Source organism: Telmatherina bonti (genome assembly GCF_933228915.1).
Source record: "Telmatherina bonti genome assembly, chromosome: 22".
In the NCBI taxonomy this organism is placed as follows: Eukaryota; Metazoa; Chordata; class Actinopteri; order Atheriniformes; family Telmatherinidae; genus Telmatherina; species Telmatherina bonti.
The window spans coordinates 12,668,054-12,688,529 of record NC_136631.1 but is presented as its reverse complement, the minus strand read 5'-3'; the positions used below and the strand labels follow the sequence as shown (position 1 = coordinate 12,688,529).

At 37.8% G+C, this 20,476-nt stretch overlaps 1 protein-coding gene across 1 annotated transcript in view; it reads left to right on the top strand.

Annotated features, from left to right (window-relative positions):
• Nucleotides 1-20,476, top strand: part of ralgapa2 (Ral GTPase activating protein catalytic subunit alpha 2) — a gene marked incomplete at its 5' end in the record, with an annotated part of 100,170 nt that overhangs the window by 41,177 nt on the left and 38,517 nt on the right. Inside the window, 10 exon segments of the mRNA XM_079262309.1 lie at nt 39-137; nt 1,702-1,857; nt 5,231-5,359; nt 9,444-9,572; nt 10,830-10,888; nt 11,158-11,266; nt 14,314-14,424; nt 14,650-14,718; nt 17,000-17,137; nt 19,458-19,635. Coding sequence (XP_079118435.1) covers nt 39-137; nt 1,702-1,857; nt 5,231-5,359; nt 9,444-9,572; nt 10,830-10,888; nt 11,158-11,266; nt 14,314-14,424; nt 14,650-14,718; nt 17,000-17,137; nt 19,458-19,635 — 1,177 coding nt within the window.

Sequence of the window (20,476 nt, the reverse complement as noted above, 5' to 3'; positions counted from 1 at the left end):
TACATATTCATTGACTATAATTAAATTTATACTTACAGATCCGGGACAACCTTGGCATCAGTGTGGATAACCAGTCCTCTCCTCCCCAGCCTGCATTCATTCCTCCTCTTCGAATGCTTGCATCCTGGCTTTTCAGGGTAAAGAAAAATATTGTAGAAACCTTAAGCATCATGCCAACAACTTGCACTAAAAAGGTTTTTTTTTTTTTGTTTTTTTTTTAGCAGTACTTCATACGCTATACAGTGTAAACACAATGTAGATGAGGTGATGATCAATATGGAAATGTAAAAGTGGCTTTTCTGGTATGTTTTATATCTAATATCCGATCAGGTTTTGGGACTTTGATGACCTGAAGAGGCTTATAAAAGTGTTTAATTAATTTAAATGTATCTTTTTTGGTTTTTCAGGAAAAACATGATTACTTTTATTGGACACTGAAGTTTTCATCATACCAAAAAAAGTTCCTACACAGTACACAAAATATGGATTTAGACTCAAGTGATTTCCTAATCTTTCTTTTTTATTTCATCTTCACCTGTATTGAAGCAGATGAAGTGTCATTGAAATGAACAAAAAAATTCTCGTGATGAAAAAAATTGGTCCCATAAGCAACGCTTGCGGCGTTTGGGGCAGAATGTTATGGCTGCTATTGACATGGAGAGTTAAAGTGACTGAAAATCAGCTCTGCACTAATCTGACTGTACTAAATCTACATGTCTGTAGCATGTACCTACATGTCTGAATGGTATATTAAAGTTTTGTAAACACTTGTGAGCTACACAGTAATAGTTGTCAAAGAAGAAAGCAGATTTTTTACTAAGTTAAAAATACATACTTTTATGGGTTTGCTCATTATTATTTCCAAACTATCACTGAAATCAGGGAGGGAGGCACAAATGGTGGGAAAAAATTAAGATAACCCTTGTTTCCATTGTTTTTCTGTTGTTAGGAATAAAGACAATATAATTAATAAAAGGCAGACCAAATAGTTTATTTTCTTTTTTTATGTAAGTATTTGATATAATTGAAGCTCAATATCAACATACAACAGTTTGTCCACATATTTTACTAAAGCTTTAGTTTATTCATTTCTGTAATAAATATGCAGATATTTGACCTTTTGCACTTTGCTTCATTTGGGATGTAGAAAATGCTAGAAATGTGTAAATTTAAATCTTAAAAGTGTCAAATTTGTACTAGAGAACATCTCATTAACCCTGATAGCTCAGCTAAAGTACAGTTTGTATTGGTAAAATATTCAGAGTATTCATCTCAGTCAAAGTGACACAGACAGACACACACAGCTGAGCACAAATTTTCACTGTCATCCTCCCCAACAATTAGAGTACACTTTAAGGGCATCATATAAACTCAGCCATGTTTTTCTCCTTTTTTTCTAGTTCCATGTCAACAATTTATCTTTCTTCTTTCACTACAGTACTATATGAGTCCATCATTAAACACAGTGTTAGATTTAAAATATTGATATTCTTTATTTTATTCTCACCCTATAACAGTGTTTAATATATATTAAATGATTACATATCTAAGATCAGTCAAGACATAAATATTTACAAAAAGAGAATGAATCAAATGCAGTTCTCGTACTGTAACTAATCATGATGAACGGGGCAAAAGTTATCAAGTCCTTAATGAAATTCTCTGATGGTAATACAGACCTCTGTGTTCTGTCCTCCACAGGCCACCATGCTTCCTGCAGAGTACAAGGCTGGAAAGCTGCAGGCCTACAAGCTGATCTGTGAGATGATGACCAGACATCAGGACGTGCTTCCCAACAGTGATTTCTTAGTGCACCTCTACCACATCATGCACAAGGGCTTCACCAGTGATGACCAGGTACAGTAATCCAGCACCTCTTAGTGGGGTTGTCAGTGGCTTTTTTTTCCTACCTGTAGATGGCGCATCAGTCAAGTCCATGTTCACTGCTTCTGATTAAAAGTGGAGAACAATTATTTGCTGTTACACGTTTACCTTTTACATTTTTATCGAGTGATGTGTTCTTATTTAACTAGTAGTTTCAGCCATAAATCACATTTGCTTTGTGTTTATGAACTTCAGATGGTGATTAAGAGTCTGCGATGAACTTCTAGACAGTTACTTGAAGGAGTGAAAATAGATGGCATAAAAAGTTTGACGCCATTTTTGAATTGCGGTTTAATTTCTTGAAAACAAAAAAAGGGGGGAAAAAAGAAGGCATGCCAACCGGTGGTGATGAGAGCTGTTGTGTTTTGGCATCTTCCACCTCTTTTCACCACACCCTTCCTCATTTTCAAATCTGGCATAGCTCCATTTGTGCTAGACAAAGCTGAGTGGAGATGAGTGGAGATGAATAGAGTTCCCCAAAACAAAGGACAAGGATAAAAAATCTTTGTGGGGGGGTGTTTAGGATGCAAATCTTTGTGAATATTATGTATATGTATATGTGTATGTATTTATATATGTATATGTATGAATACCCTCTTGGCTGGGTTTCTGTTGCACTTTGGCAATGCGACAAGCTTATTACAATGTTTTCCATGTCGTTAAATAATGTTTTTGAGCCCCTGCCGCGTATACGTGATTAATTAAGGATTGACGTCTGTCGCGCTCCGTTAGACTGACACATCGGCCAGGGGCCCAGAGTAGACCGGCCTGGCTGTGTGTGAAGGAGCGGGAGGGGAGCCTGGGGAACGTAGTGTAGAGTAGAGCAATGAGGGGGGCACGCTGCGAGACCAGGCAGCATTCTCCAGCTTTTGTTGTGGCTCTGTATAATGCGTTGGGGGGCCAGAGCCTGGCTGGCCACTGAAGCATGCTCAAATTGGCCGGAGAAAAGAGTCCTCACGCCACACAATAGAGGACAGCCGCACGCCTGCTTAACATAAGAAAGTGGCTCTTATTCTCCCCTTTCCTCCCTCCTTTCTGCCTCTACCCCACCACCCTCTGCATATTTTTTTTTTAAAAAGAGGCAAAAAAAACCCCCATAATTTAAATATCCCTAAATCATACATGTAAATATTTAAATATTTATTTCATAGTTTCACCACTTAGTTATCAACTTTAATAGTTTAATCTGTTGAGATTCGTGTGCTATTAGTTAAACATACAGTAAATACTTTTGTATATTTGAATAGACTTGATTGTAAGTTGAGTGTTTCCTAGGTTTTATTACTTAATCAAGCAATAAAGTTGACCTTTAACAGCCATGCTTTATTGACAAACCCAGTGTGTGTTTTCATTATGAAAATCAGCTAATCTTAGTAAAAAAAAAAAAAAACTGCCTCGCTAGCAGAGTGCCACGGTCAGGGTAGTTGTCCTGTGGCCTGTCACTTGCTGATCATTGGTTTCTCAGAGGGCATGACTGCAGCATAATAGCAGTAATCTATCTAAAAGGTCTACATTTGATGCTGAAAAAGTCAAGAGCGCATTTCACAAAATAATTACATACAATAACAAACATACAAATTTTCCATTCACATTTTTACCACATTAGCATCCTTCGACCACAAAATGGATTCAACTGACTAAACCGAATCACACTCGCTCATGTGCATGTGGATTCTACTCTTTTGTTAAAACTGTAGAAGTGAAACAGCTTGGGATTTTCAACATGAAATTCAGCCGACACCAAACTGAAATTGTCCAAGCTTCATCATTCAGAGACATTTTTTCCCCCTCACTCTGAGGAGTGATGAAATGCCACAGTGAACCTTGTCACCCTAGGGGCCGGCAGGTGGAAAGCGCATTCTTTCCTGGAGATGAGGCCACATAAAAAGGCCTGAGGTAGCTCTATTCAGAGTTACGTTAATGCACCTTTTGTTGATGCAGGGGCCATTCCTACTGCCAACACAGCACTGCATGCGGTTATTCCACATTTCTCAATTCTTTACACACACCTCAAATCAGGTCCCTTCTACTTACACATACAATTGAAAGCACTTTGCAGTCTACATTCGTGGCTTCCTCTAAAATGCTTATTTGAGGCAATCAAGAAAGCGTTTGTTGTCTGCTAATTACCTCTGACTGCACTGCACATTATGCCTCAGAGGTCAATTACCTGCAAAATGAGGGTAAAATTGGTCTTCAATCCTAAAGCTCTTTCCACCAATTTTCCACATGTAGTGCTGGTGTTGGTTTGACTTCCTGCTGATTACTTCTTTGCGTTTATTTTCCTTTTTCTTCTTTGTCAACCTGTATCCCCTACTTTACCAAAGCTTTGGTTGATTTTTGTCACAGATACATCAGTAGTGCAGTGTGTGTAAATATCCTTTGGAGGTTTCATTGTAAAAGAGAAATTATATGCATGTGTTTGTTAAGGGGCCCTTCAGCTCAGGTAGAAGCAGGCTGATGTTTGAACTGTCCGATTTACACAAGTTTATAGCCAAGAAGCCAGGTGTTTCTAGCCTGGACCTTGGCTTTGTACACAGATACACACATGAATGTCTCAGATAAGAGAGGGCAATCTCTCTGCCCTACTAAGAAGCAGCATTCGAGTGCCAACGCAGTTTTTTCTTTTCTTCTTGTAAAGAAGAATAATTTTTTTCTCATCAGTAAAGAGTAAATAAAAAATCCCCCTTACTTCTAAAAACCTGTTAAGCTCTTTTTAATGCTGTAACATAGTGTGGCATTACACTGTACATACTTAAGCAGTTTGTGCAGAACCCTCTGCTGTCCAGCATATGTCAGCGTTGAACGAGTACCCATCTGCCACTAAGCGGCCTGCACCTCCACAAAACAATACCTTGTCTCTGGCTTTAATTACAGGTTTGCTGTTGTGTATGTACGCATGACACATGGAAGTTGAGGTCTTTTGTCCTCCCTAATATCCACTGTGAGCAATCCATCTGCTGTATCTGTTCAATCTTTCTTTTCCCTCTTCATGTGGTTTTTTTTTCCCCTATCCTTTCATGGCATGAACTTGTTGAGTGCTTTACTTTCCTCAAAATGCTTAAAATGTGAAACCTACTTGCAGAAGCGAAAAGCTCTCTCCCTGCTTTGTCTCTTTCATCGGAGCCTATTTACAAAATATTTCTTTCACTCGACCCACGCTAAGACTCTGGGCTCATAAAAGCACAAAAGGCTTTGCAGTAGCTTTAATATTGTTTTAGATTTTCTTAGAATTAGATTTGCTCCCCCATTAACTGCATAGTTCATATCGGTTAACTGGAAATGGTGCTGAAATGATCATTTTATTTCTGGTAACTATTGTGTTTGTGTTTCTGTTTGTCATCAGGATATTTTGAATACCATCATCCGCTCCTGCTCTCCCCGGTTCTTCTTCCTTGGCCTACCTGGTTTTACTTTGCTGCTAAGAGACTTCATCACTGCTTCAGCCTGCGTCCTTGCTTCTGACTCCCCAGAGGTAAAAACCTTTCACACAAGTCAAAACTCAAGTCAAAAGTTGCTTTTACAGATCAGTTCTGCCATCTAGTTCCAACAAGCCCCTCTGAGATACGTTTTTTTTCTTCATTCACAAAAAACCCCCAAACAAGCAAGCATTTTCTCTTCTCAGTGTGTCTTTTCACAAATCATTATGAAAATAAATGAAAAATGGAAAAACTACATGATTAATCCCTTAGGGATACTGCAAAACAAAAGTTATGACAGTCAAGTTGATTTGTTCTGACGCTAAGAAAGCATGCATCTGATATATCCTTTGTACCAGTTACCTATAAGTCATACACAATGTTGCACATGATGAACTCACAATTTATTTAGACTTGTCTCACTGTTGTATTTATGACCCAGAAATCATTGTATACACCTTTAAATTCTGTGTTGTGCTAGTTGTATACACCATGCATCATCAATACGTCTCACTTTCATGCAGCAATACCTGTTTAATGCAAGAAAACGTACACAAGGCAGGCCTGTTTCACCTGTCTTAACCTGTCTCTAACAGTAAGTCTTAACACATCCATCACCGTAAATTATAAAAAATTTCCTCTAATTGTCACTGTCTAAGTAATCTTGCAAAACAAACTAACAAACAAACTATAACAGTCACATGACCTTCTTGGTGGGGAGTGCAACACATGTTTTTGACTTGAACCATTTGGTACATAAGTGCACCATTATGGATGCAGGGCGCTCCATCCTCCCTATGAGACCCAACTCACCGACCAGACTAATTCATCTATTTATCTGGTTTTCTAAACTGTGCCAAGCCACAACAGCATTTATTTAAAGCCTCAGTCTAGATGATTCTTTTATTAAAGCAAAGGAGTCTCAAGTATTTCATTCTCTGTGTCACACTCTCTGTTTGACTGTGATGCAACCACACACAGACAAGTGTGAGCACACAAAGGTGAGCAGACCTATGCCAGTACTGCAGACAGAGCCCACATCTTAAAGAATCCTCTACCACTTGCATATCTGACACAACAATCAGGTTTTTTATTCAACTCTATCACTTGTTCTCCAGAGTATTCCTCTTACTGCAGTGTTATGTTTAGAACGCCGTGCACATAGCTGAACAGGCTGAATCTACCATCATTGTATTAATATCAAAGTCATATTACGCCTTAAAATGGATTTACTATTATGTGTAGGTTTTGTTAGAATCAACATGTTATCTTAGATTTGAACTCTAGGAATATATGCAGCAACCATATATCATTTTCATCAAGACATTTAAAAAGATGCTTTTTTTTCTGCCCAGATGGTTTTTTTTCCATTTATTAAAAATTAGTCAGCGATGATGTTTGGAAATGCGACGTCACTGCACAGCAAGCTGTCATATGATGTTTAAATGGTTTAGTCATGACCACATGTGTCATATTTATACTGTAATACTGTAATGAGCAGCTTACCTGTGATTCTAAAGTGTGTATGGAACTTAAATGTGCAAAACTATTATATTACATTGGATGCCGTGTCTCAAACGCACCAAGCCTTCACCCAACTCGCCCTCCCAAGACAGGGAACCTGGGGAAAATGCTACACTAAACCATTTCTTAAACTATGTTTAAGCAAAAATTGGAAGGACTGAAGTTCCAGCCATACTGGTCTGATTGTTGTCCCTGAGCTATTGCACATTAGTAGGATTAATCTACAAAGCTGTCAGTTAACTGACTTTGTATCTAAAGTTTGACTTCAAATGGGCCTTCATGCTTGGTCGGACTCCGCTACCTCTCTGCTCACAGTGTGGGTTAATCGGCAGGTCACCACAAAGAGAGAAGGGCAGCCTTGCTTTGTTCAGCCTTTCAAAACTGAAACAGCACTGCTGGCTTTAATAGTTTGTTTAATTAAATTATGAATGTTGCTTTCTTTTAGCGTGGACCCTTTGTGTTTTGAATGAAAGAGAACAAATTAAGTCTTTTTCTTTTGACAGTATGCCACATGTGAGTCCCTTTACTGTGTCTTAAGAGTTATGTAATAGTTACACCACAAACATTCACATCTATGTAAGTTTTTTTAAATTTTTTTTTATTCTAAGTTCAAATTTTAACAGGCTGAAAAACAAAGATTCAAACTAAAGTGGGAATTTGTTTTCTTGCACCAATCAATTTAAATGTATTTCAACATTTTGTACATAGTGGATTTCATGTTGTTTTTGAATAGAGTTTTAATGAAATTAAGTAGTCTAAGGGGCCAAAGAACAACATTGAAAGTTGCAATCACAGATTATTTCTTAGTGATTGTTATAAATTTATTTCTCCACTTTTAAGGAGCTTAGTAAATCTTCAACATTCAAATCTCACATAAAAGCTGGAACTGTATTTTAGAAAAACAAAGCTCCTGGTTTCAGATTAGAATAAATAGCTGTAATTCTACATTTTTAAAAAATGTTCAATTGAGTACATTTTGAGAGCACATTAAATAGATTATGTTAACATTACTCAGTTATGTTTAATTACTTATGGAAACCACCATGTGCACTATTATCATTGTCCCTATGTATCTACTGTTACCTTTTCATTTGGTTGAAATGTTCAAATGATAGTTGCCTGTTCTGTTAGCCTTTGTGTGCTAATGTTTATTTATATGAACATATGATGATTTGACTGTGACCTCATTAACCCTGTTATCTACAGACATATGCAATGATTTTGACTCTTTCTTTTTTTTTTTGTTTATTAGTGATATTTAGTAGGGCTGGGCAATTAATCAGATTTTTATCTCAATTACAATCTGAGTTTACAAGGATCATAAAAATAAAAGGGTGCGATGATATCTCTCTTTACATTTTCCTCTCCTGCTGTCTTCAGTTGCTAATCAAGCGTCACTGGCATTGCAGCGCATCTGCTGTAAACTCCTCCTTAAACACTGTAATATCCCTCCGTTACGGGGGTGTTACCATAGCAATGTGTTAACCAGGTGGTTCATATCAGCTGTCTTATAACTGGTGAACGAGAGAAACGTGCTTTAGCCTGACAGCGGTTGTTTGGCATAAAATGTACGTCGAGGCCAACATAAAATAGTTCCTATACTTCAGCAAATGTTGGAGAAAAAAGATACAAATTTGTTATAAAATGTTTACAGCGTGGGACAATGGTAAAAGCAGATTAAACAACTCGTAACCGTCTGCTAGACGGTTATAATGCTCGACGCGGAGTCGACATCACGACGCGCAGCGTTGTTTAATCCTTACTTATATTTATGTATTTAGTTTACATCAGTATTTGCACTTTGCCAAGACAAAGCTTCATGTTATTTGTTTGTCTTCTAAAATATGTGGAATCCTAAAGACATTTTTTAAAAAGTCACGGTTTAATGTTAAAAAAAAATTCATGTTGTTAAAGATAAAAAGGATAATCGTGTTAAATAATTAATGAGCTAATATTTAGAATTTATTATATTATGTAAATCTTCTATAAAATATAGCTGTATCATTTTCTTTTTCCTATTTTTAAGGCAAACCTAAATAATTACACCGTGTTCAGTAACATGATATGTTTATTGATTCTCCATTAAGTGGAAATGTATTGGATGACTCACTAACATCCACTGAAGTGGTTTATTTACAAACATAAAACATCCTCATTCATGAATATGGAAGAAACAAGCTTGTAAATAGGTGTCCATTATAGGGCCACTTTGTATGAAAGAGTGAAGAGATTATGTTGGCAAACCAACCTACCTCATCGTATACATGGTGACGTTCATGTTAACCATCTTAATTCTCCATGATAGTTTTTTCTCTTTGGTTGCCAGACAATTTAACCCAACCTGCGTAAGATGTATTATCTCTTCTTTGTTTTGTTTAGGTGCACCAACATGTTCCGTTTGCTCTACAGCTACTTTTGGAACGCCACTCATTTTGTTTTCAAGTTTTTCTGTCAAATATTAGCACCATTGTGAATAAAGATAGTCTTATTTCTGCTTGATGCCTCCACCTCTTTCCTTTGGATAGTGACTTTTCAATTTCCTGGAAGGACATTGTTTTGGTATGGAGAATAATATGTTTATATATGTTTTTTTTTTCTTTTTGTTTCATCTACTAGGCACCAAGGATTGAAGCTCAGACCATCTTGGGTTCCCTCATGTGCTTCCCCAATCTTTACCTTCAAATTCCCGTACTGCAGCATGTGCCTGGCTCCAATGACATAACTGTAGGCAGTGAGGAAATTAAGGTAAATGGTCAAGATGGGCTGTACTGGGAATACAGTCATGGCATTTAACAACGAAAACTACTTGCTGCTATATATATATATAGAAAGAGCTTTTTAGATTTCTGCAGGGTAACAAGGAGGATTTGGGGTGCATTCACATTAGGATGGTTAGCTATACTTGTTACTGTTGGGAACTTGTTGGCAGCATGGTGGAATAGTGGTTGACACTGTGGCTTCATAGCAAAAAGGTCACTGGTTTGAACCTTGGCTGGGGGGCTTGAACAGTGACCTGTGTGGAGTTTGCATGTTCTCAAGTGTGGGTTCTCTCCGGGTACTCAGCTTCCTCCCACTGTCCAAAGACATGCATGTGAGATTATTTGCTATGATTAATTGATTACTTATCACATGTTAGTCACTTTGGATAGAAGCGTTTGCCAAATGACTGTAATAGCATAGTGGGTAGCACTGCGGCCTCACAGCAAGAGCGGCTTATTTGAGTTTTGGCTGGGGGGCTTGGGGGGTGGGGGTGGTGTTGGGATTTGAACAGTGGCCTTTCTGTGTGGAGTTTGCATATTCTCCCACCCATAAGACATGCATGCTATTGGATAAAAGCGTCTGCCAAACGACTGTGAGCTAAAATGATTATTTGATTATATTTCTATAAGAGCCTTTACAGTATTTTCCCAAGGATAACTGTAAGCCATTTCTCTAAGCCAGAATCCCCTGTTGTCTCATATGCAGAGGTGTATAAAGTAGAGGTAAAAATAAAGTAGAACAGGTGTTTTCACTGACAGGCTCATCTACCTGCAGTGGAGCTGAGCTGATTAAATTCACCTGGTTTAGTGACTGGTTGGAAAGAGCTGCCGGACAGGACTTCTACTTTCTACTTCCACTTTATACATCTCTGCCCATGTGTGCATATGTTTTGGTTGAGTTTATCCACAATGCCCTGCGTTGAACCTGCAAATCCCATTGGCTTTGCAGTTCACTTTTTGTATTATCTGAGCTTGAAGCAGACCGAAATGCACTTATGTAGGTGGAGCAGAGTCCACTTAGTTAATCTGAGTCAATTCATTTGCATATTCACAGTTCCCCAAACAAAGCAAACTTTTCAAGCAAACAAAATAGGATTTGAATCAAAATGACTGGTTTGAATGTACCTTTAATTTGACTATAAGATTAAGCCTTACTGTCATTGTAATTATGTCACATCTTTACTTATGATGGGAAAATACATTTAAGTTATCTGAGTTGAAATCTGTAGTGGTTTCTGTTCAGAATTATCTGGTCGATATCCTGTTGGAGGCAGCCACAAAGGAACACTGTGAAGGGGCAAGGTAAGACCAGCATTGATGCCCACGCTTACTCTTTACTTATAATGCCTTTTTTTTTTCCTTTATGCATGATGCAACCTTTGTGACATACAAAGTTATTTATTCTTAACTAACTTGTAATGCCAACAAATGTTATTTCTGATGTAGATATTCTGATTGGTGCTTTAAATTCATAACTACTAACAAAATTTAAACTTTGTCTTTATACATATAATTCAAATTCTACCCTTTTTTTCTACTTTTTAAATATACTTGTGGTTTTTGTCATCCAGGTGCATTGCTGTGTGCAGCCTGGGCCTGTGGGTGTGTGAGGAGCTAATGCAGAAGAACATTCACCACCAGGTTAAGGATGCCATCAATGTTCTGGGAGTAACACTAAAGGTTTGTGAGCATCTGCTTTATTGTTGCTTTCTATATTTTTTTAAGTTTAAATTCAACCATCTTCAGTTTTCTGTGTATTTTTTTTTCTAATTCACTTGTATCATCAGGTGCGTTCTACATTGTAGTTGTGGCAAATTTCTGAATAAAGTGGATTAGTTGCCAGTGTGTCTTTAAAATGAATAGGTTCATAATAGCTGTTTTTATTTTACCATACCAGCCTTGTGGCATACAGCTCTAACAAAAATGATAGTTGATTACATAAAAGGACTGCAGAACAATTTCAACATAGCGAGGGGAGAAAAAGCGTGAGAATAAAACATGTCTAGTGATGTGACTCATGGGTATATTTTGGAAGAGCTCTCTTTTCTCCCTGAGTGAAGAGATGCAGAGAACCACTGGAGGCTGTCTTTTTTTTTTTTTTTTTTAAAAGGATCTGGGACGGTGGCGTAATTTCCAGGCTGCTCGCTCTCAGTAGATGTGGGCCAATTTAAGCAGCTACATCTCCCAGCTTCCTGCTCGAGCACCCCCACATCCCCCACCCCCCCCTTCTCTAATGGAGCAGTAATCACTCCCCTGTACAACTTGACACACAGACTCAGCCAGCCCCAAAATAGAGGGTATAGGCTGGGTGGGGGATCTAGGGGGGAAGAGTGGCATGGAGAGTCTCTTTTCTAAAAGCAGGTGCTGAACTCTCAGGGCCCCTTTTTGTGTTTGGCCATTTCTGTACTCCCCACATTGTCTGCCCTTGTTACATGTTGAGAGGCATTCAGCTGGAAGAAATGGGAAATTCTATTTCTCCACAAAGAATTTCAAATCACTGAAGAAATCCACATTTGAAAGAAAATTGTCAACAGCCCAGTTCTTTCCTCCAATGGGTGTGGAGAAAATGAGCCATGGTTTTGAAGTGAATTGAAATTATGCTGATTATCTGCACAGTAAGTGAAAAACTGAATTTAAGAAAATTACTCAAAATGCTGCAACAAAAAATGTGTGCCTGCCCAAACTTTTTTCTCCATTTTAAGCTAGCTGCGCTGCTCTGTTCTTTTAGAATTTATGTGTCCGTAAGTAAAACAAATTCAGCAACAATTCAGTTTGAAGTGATTCTCCTAAATAGTCACTGTCTAACAATCCAGAAAGACTCATTTGAACATTTATCAAGACCTTGAATCTGATGGTAATGAGTCTGTTCACATAAAATAACTGCATTAGTACAACTAAAACCAGACTTTATATTTAGATATATGAATGTGGCTGAAATTAGAACTAATCAATTTTTCAAGGATGATACGCGACCAAATATCGTGGTTTCCTACCTTGGAAAAAGAAAAATGCTCATAACAGCATAATAACTGTATGTAGCTAATTTTTTTGTAATTAAAAAAAATCTAGCATACAGCGCTTGAGAAATGTGGGAAAAAAAATTCCTTCCGAGAATTTTATACATTAACACATTTGTCCAATTAAATATCCTCGTCAGGCCGTGACCACATCTCAACTGCATGTGTGTTTTGAATTATGAACAAACATAACAATAAAAGAGAGGTTTTATATCAGTTACTTCATTTGTCACAAGCAAGCCATAAAGATTTATTGGACAAAAGGTAATATTGTTGTTAAAACAAACATTAGTGCAATTCTGCTGCACGCTTAATAAGTGGGATTTAAAAGTCAAGTTCATAAAGATACTTTCTGTACTGGGTTTCCCGAGCTGTGATCCACAAGATGTCCACTACCTAATAAATATTACAACAGGAATTTTAGTCTTAGTGACATAGACCTTAGATATGTTCATGAATCAACTTTTAACTACTGCTTTATTACATTAGGTAGGGGTGGGAAAATCTAATAGAAAAATTGAAAATCGGGATTATTTTTTTTTGCCTCACAATTTTGAAATCTTTTGGGGTTTTTTTAAATTAAAAAATCAATTCTTTTTCAAATAAATAAAAATAATCCATTATAACATTTTTGTCATTTTTTTTATTGTTTTTATTGTTCTTTCTACTTGTCATCTTGGGCATTATAGCAGCAGAATGACGGACTGGCTACTGTGTTGTTTTTTTCCTAATTAAAATTTTAAGAAAAATGACGAGCAAAAGAAAGTTTCAACATTTTTTTTTGTTTTTTATCTACAAAAATCAGAAATATCGAAGAATTGTGAGAATTGCAATTGAAAACGAATCGGCACTTAAAAAATTGGAATCGAATTGAATTGGGACAAAAGCATATCGTCACAGCCCTAACATTCGGTTGGTAAGGTGGTTTGAAGACCATTACCGGTACTTACATGAAGTCCTCAACCTCTCAGCCTTGTCTGATCCATTTTGACTGTTGCCTCCATGAGCCTCCTATGTACACTCTAGAGCAAATTCAACATGTGTGATAAAGCTGCATGTCTGATTCTCCATTTGCATAGATGTTTGCATTGATACTCTGGTATAGTGTCAGTTGTAGACTGTCTTACAGTGTTTCAGATGCAACTGATTCTGTGTACTCTGTTAACAATAATATGTACATCCCTGCCTTTGCAAACCTTACTAGCTATAATATGACACAAAAAAAGCCTTTCCTCAGAATAATCATTTGACTTCTGACTCTTATGTGAACTGAAGTTCTGGTACCATGTTTACTACCAGCAAAAATAACAACTTGATAACAAATTTCTGACAAAAACAGCTGGAACAGATTATTTTTTAACCGGTAGCAAGAGGATTTTCTTATGGAAATCATTTGAACACTTCTTCGGTTTCATGATGCAAGTTAACATGCTACGGTAATCTGGTTACCTCAAACCATTAAATTCATTCAATGGAATACATGTTACATATTCTTGTATATAAATTAATTATTCTAAACATTTTTTTATTTCTGGTTTTACAAGGAAATGTGACAGATTTTAAATGTAGATAGTCAAATGACTGTATCCCCATCCTACATTCATATTAGTGACAGTTTGGTCACTGTGAAGTATTTTATTTTATTTTAAACCTAATATTTTATTTTATTTATTTATTTACATTTCTTTACATTTCCCTTCTCCTTTCTAGTTTGGAAACAAAGCAGTGGCTCAGATAGCCTGCGACATGTTTCAGCTGCTGATCTCTCACTGGGAACATCTTCAGAGGTTGGAAACCATCCTCCCAAAGAAAATTATTGAGGTATTATGCATAAATATGCACACGGTCAGATAAATTGCCAGCAGCTGATATAAAAATGTTATGATTAAGATGAGAAGTTTCTGTTAAGTAAGCATTTATTTAAATATAAATCTACCATGAGTCATGTCCTTGAATGCTCCATATTCTGTGGTTTCATATCCATTTTAGCTGATGAATATAACTGTGTCATCCAATTATCTTTCTCCTTGTTTTGTCCAAATGCAGATCTTTGTGGCCACAATAGCCTTTTTGTTGCCCAGCGCAGAGCACTCAATAGTGGAAGCAGACAAAAAGGTACATGTTGGAAAGTTGGGGTAGGGGGGGGCATGAAATGGTTTAGATCTAAAGGCTCTTGATCTGTCATGTTAGAATGGTGCATTTTGCAGAGGAATGTTTCCACCGAAGTAATTTATTGTCATCTGCTGTACTATATCCATTCTTCTCTCTGGATGCTCCATCTTTGCAGCTTCTTTTTTCTTTTTTTTTTTCTAGTCAGCCACATCCAATTTGTAATGATGCATCAATTTTTGCAAGTCAGACCCAGAGAATTCAGATGAATGATGTTATTATACTGAGAATACCAAGCGCTGAAGTGTTTCAGGTGTTTTGTCCCATTCCTTTTTTAACCGCAAACATGTATTAAGATATACTTTCCTACAGTAAAGGACTAGAGTTTCACTTGTAGTTGCCAAATTCTAAACGCACTGTATTTGTGCAGGTCACAACTGCAAGTATGCCAGTCTTGTACCTGTGCCGCCTTCCTCCATGCCTTTGTAATGTATGCAAAATGTGGTTTTGCATTGTCTGTAATTAAAATAGATATTCCTGGAAAAGTTAATTGTCGTAAAGGCAGCAAATGTCACTGTACCATCTCAGCATTACCTGATGCATTATTACTGTCATTGCACAAGTGTGAATGAGCTTAGCCCAAGGTACTGAGAGAGTACGATACCATTACAGAGCCTGGCTTTTGTACTTGTTGATGACAGTCAAGCTGCTCCTTTTTGTCTTTTGTCCAGAGCACATAGTGTCATTTCTTCCAAAAAGGGACACTAATTGGTTTAATCACGATGCATGTTTCCACTGTGGGATTGTCCATGCTAGATACCTTAAAGCCCAGAGAAATCAATGCCACCTCTGGCGAAGATATATTTGTAATGTTTTAAGTGGCAATTGTGAATGCAAGTGCACACTGGCAGGGCTTCCCACAGTCATCTTTTGCACATGAAGTCAGAGCATCTGAAGATGAAAGACTGTTGTTGATGCACTTCGATCTTAGAAATCAGTGGTCACTCATCTCCAGCTAAAATTTTGTCTTTGCCTTTTTTCATGTTGAAATCTCTCCAGATTCTTTGAAATGTTTAATGACATCCACTGTGTATTACTTCTCTCAAGGAGGACGGTAACTTTCTATAAAAACGAATGGGTGGGATTTCTTCTTCTTTTCTTCTTTTTTGACAGTGGGTCTTGGTCTAACTTGGATCATGATTATGATGATGAATTAATTGTCCTATCCCGTTCCTAGTAAATCATTAATAATCATTAACTTAGCTTCCTAGCAATATAATATTTGTAATTATGTATCATTATCCTTAATAACATTATTTTATAACATTATAAATAGCATGCATAACTAAAGATCACACCAAAACTACCTTCAATAACAAAACTAATAGTAAACACATTGCGATAATCAAACACCCTCTTCATTTATATATCTGGTAAAAATCATGTCTTTATTCTTTTCTTTAAACTGGTTTATATTTGGACATTCCCTGAGCCTCCTCTCCAGGCTATTCCACATTTTAACACAACAAATTAAAATACAAAAAGTTCTCCTTGTTGTACGTACCCAAAGTTTTGTTGTTGTTTTTTTTAGTTAAATTAGCCTATTAAATAATTTCCCCCTTCCCTTTCGATGAGTACGTTTTAAAGGTGTTCTAGTAGTTGATTGTTTTTTGCTTCAAATAGGATTCGTGCTGTCTAAATATACTGAAGATTCCATTAAATTTTGGAAATAATTTGGAAGAAATTGGGGATGCAGAAGGTTTTAAAAGGATTGTTCAGTACATGTGTGGAACTTAGCTGCTTGGCAGAGCTCTGTGCTCTCTGAGTGCTTTTCTAGTGGAAATTCCTTCCCATCCTCCATCAAGTTAACATTGTTTTGAAAGATTTCAAACATTTTTGTCACACACTTGTTGACAAACTGGAGATCCTCTGTCCATCATTGCTCTGCAAAGACTTCTCCTATTGTGAATACTGCTATTGCACTGAATCATGATTCCAATCACCAGTTGACGTTACCAGTTAGAAAGAGGAGCATCGTTACTATTTTTTCTTTTTGTGGATTGTGTTGCAGATCTGACATGCAAAAATTGATTCATGCAATTTAATTTTGATAAATCTTGGGTTTATATAATTAGTAATAAAAGGTAAATGTAAGAATTACACCTTTTTTTTTTAATTATTATTATTATTTATCAAACCATTCCATTTGTTTCTGATACTATGTATGTTTTGATTTTGGTTGACTAAACTGAAAGAGGAACTTCTCCCATATGTCTCTCTCTCTCAGTTGATGGTGTCGCTGTTACTCTGCCTGTTGGACTGGTGTATGGCTGTTCCCCTGAGTCTGCTGCTAGAACCTGTAACTATGGCATCGCTGGAGGACCACACATCCCACAAGGCCCCGCTGTTAGACTACATCTACAGGGTAGGTGTTTGTACCTGGAAAAATCTGAAGGCTTCAATTGTAAGATTATTGCAAACATGTGTTTTTTTCCTTTTTTATTGATTTGTTTTTATTGTTCCCAGAACAGTCATATTATTTCCCCACAGACACTCTAACTTTAGTTTTGACACTTCCACCCCCACACTGCCACATGGGCTTGCCGATTTAATTAGACTCACCTCCACCATGACCTTATGACTATGCCTTATTTAAAATTATAGTGGTGGAACCGTATAGAGGCATCCGCTGTCACTGACACACATGATTTGCCTTAAACAGATGTAGAAAACCTTTCCAGCCAAACTCTGATGTTTTGTTGCATTTCCTTAAAACTTTAAAAATATTCCATATTGAATCTACATCTCTGTGTTTGTCCTTCTAACACTTTAATTTACGGTCTGACCCTGAGGATGAGGGCCAAGCTTCAGGCACAAATGAATGAGGTATTATTCATTCCCTCCTGTCTGGGCAGATGCGGTCAACGGCAGATCTTTGTAAGGATGTCACCCCTGATAAGAAATGGTCTAATTATTCAAACAGGACTCTTTGTCCAATTGATAAGCTCAGGCTCTAAACGCTTGTCCTGGAGATTTGAATGGAATATGTCTTAATATGAGAGAGACTGCAGCTGCTATGAAAGCAAATACAATTAGACATGATTGGTTGTCTATCAGCACACAAAAGGCATGGACCCTCTGGGTTCCATTTGAGATGTGACAGTATTAATGCAATATCAGGATCAAAATCTCTACATTTCCACAGACTCATTGGCTGCTAATTAATCTGTTTACCAAGCAGAGAGTAGCTTCACCAATAGAAAACATCTTCTTTTATTCCATTATTGACCAGTGTCAATGACACGTTATTACATTCTGTAATTCATGTAATTACAGCTTCATGCATATGTAAATTTTTTGTGGCATAATAAATCCAAAGCCTTTAAATACAAGCACTTTCAAGCTTATGCAAAGGCTTTCTTGCATTCTGAATTTCAGAGACGAATGAGAAAAGTTCAGTGATGATGACGAGCGTCTTACGCATGGCTGTAAAATGCAACGTTGCACTACACCTAATTGGTTCATTGGAGTTGTTCTCAAGCTTCTCCATCTGCTCTCTCTGCCTGCCTCAGCAGCCAGCTGCACCACCAGTGTGTGTGTGTGTGTGTGTGTGTGTGTGTGTGTGTGTGTGTGTGTGTGTGTGTGTGTGTGTGTGTGTATGGAGGAGAGAGTGGCAGCATGGATAGGTACATTTGTGCTTTGGTGCACAAGGCTCTGTGTTATTATTTGATTTAGTTGTGTACATAGTGTACTCACATCTCCATACAATATGTGCCCTTCTAACTACAGTAAGCTTGTTTTACCATGTCTTACTTTCCAGGAAATGTTGCTATGTGAGGTGCAGTCACTTAGTTGTCAGGCACAGCCGCCCCGTGCCGCCCCCCCCCATCTCTACCTCTCCACCGAGGAAGCTCTTTGGGGCTTTGGTGTAGCAGCTGTTTGGTTCAGGTCTTTTCAGCATCAAGCCGTCAATCCCTCCCCCATGCACTCAGAGGTCTGCTTGGTAGAAGCATCCACATACTGTCTGCATTGCCCCACACAATACTGTTTCACATGGCAGGGCCAGCCTGCCCCTCTGAGCGTCTCTCAGCCAAGTGTGAGCGTATGTGCGTGGACTGAATGGGATTAGTCCCTCGCATGGCTTTACCCAAGTCGTTCCAGTCTGAATAAGAGGCGCCCTCATCTACATACATTAAGGCATATGTTTTACCCCCTCAAATAATTTTACTTCCACTCAGATTGTACATTATACAGGTGTGTTTTTGTGTGCTTGTGGATAAGCATGTATGTTTGTAGTGAGAGCTGTGCACAAGGATAAAGTCTTAATTAAATCAAACAGTGTAAACCTGTCCAATGGCTGTAATCAACTGCCCCAGTGCGCCTTATCTAGCCCTGCCAACGGATGCTCTGCCATCTGTTATGTAGATCGATACACTCACACATCACAGGAGAAATGGATTAGTGGCAATAAAGACCCCCTTTTCTTCAACCCCTCTCTTCCCACTCTTGCCTTATGATGTAAATAGACCATATAGTTGCCTTTCACATACTCCTGGATATTATCCATCTACAGCAGGTCTGCACACTGTCTTGTCAGACACCATCCTATCTAACAAGATCCTGTCTTGTTAGATATGAGGAGTTGAAGTTAAGTCAAGCACCTCTTATTGTCGCTCTGTAGAAAAACTAACCAAGCACACTTCCATGTGGAAATAATCACCACCCTTTTTCTCCTTGTTGCCCAGGTGCTGCACTGCTGTGTGTCCGGCTCCAACTTGCACACCCAGCAAAGCCACTATCTTCTCAGCTTGTCTGACTTGTCCAGTGACTATGACCTCATGTTGGGTCAGGTTAAATGCTTCGAGCCACCCCCCTCCCAGACGACCAACACAGACTTTGGCAACCTGCTCACCGTAGCAGAGGGTAAGAGCACACAAGAGTTCTCACTTCAAACCCGGATTTTTTTTTTGTTTGTTTTTTTACAGCATGCTACAGCTTAATTAATAACTTGCTTAATTTTTTCAGTGTATAATATGAATACATGTGTTTGTATTTATAGATAATGAGGAAAAAACCCAAAATAGTTGTTCCTTTCGTGCATTACATCACAGCTGATGATGTCAGTGTACATTCATCCTGATTGTCGACAACCTCAACAGGGGGGGGAAAAAAAACCTTTTAAAAAAAAAAAAAAAAAAAAAAAAAAGGCAAACTCTTAAGTAGTTCATTTGGAGACTCTCCATTAGATGTCAATATCTTATTAAAAGTATGAAAAGAAAATCAACCATTACAGGGAATGTTCACATTAGTGCTTAGTCGTAAAGGAAAGGCCCATTATGGGGTTTTGATTAAAATGTTGAGATTTTTTTTTCCTTTTTTTTTTTCCCTAACAGTTTTTTTCTTTGTGACCTTGTGATTCCATTAGGCAACACGGCCCTCTCTCTGCCTTGCGTCCTCAACTTCCAAAAAAGTCACAAAAGCCCCCCAAAAAAAAGAGTGCAAATGTCTACTGGAACAATGTAGATTGGAAATTGTTGCTTTTGTCTGAAAAATTTCACTGCACCTCTGCCTTTTCTTTTTGTTCCTATTTTTTTCACAGCTGCACAGTGTCTTGGTAGAAATAACAAAACACTATCAAAAGGGCAAACCAAAGAGTGCTGGCCTAGTTATATTCATGCCCTCACCTCATATTGATCAAGTCACATCAAAGGGCCAGCACATCTCTAATGCAGCTTGGCTTGCTCTCTAAAGAGCTTTCTCCACT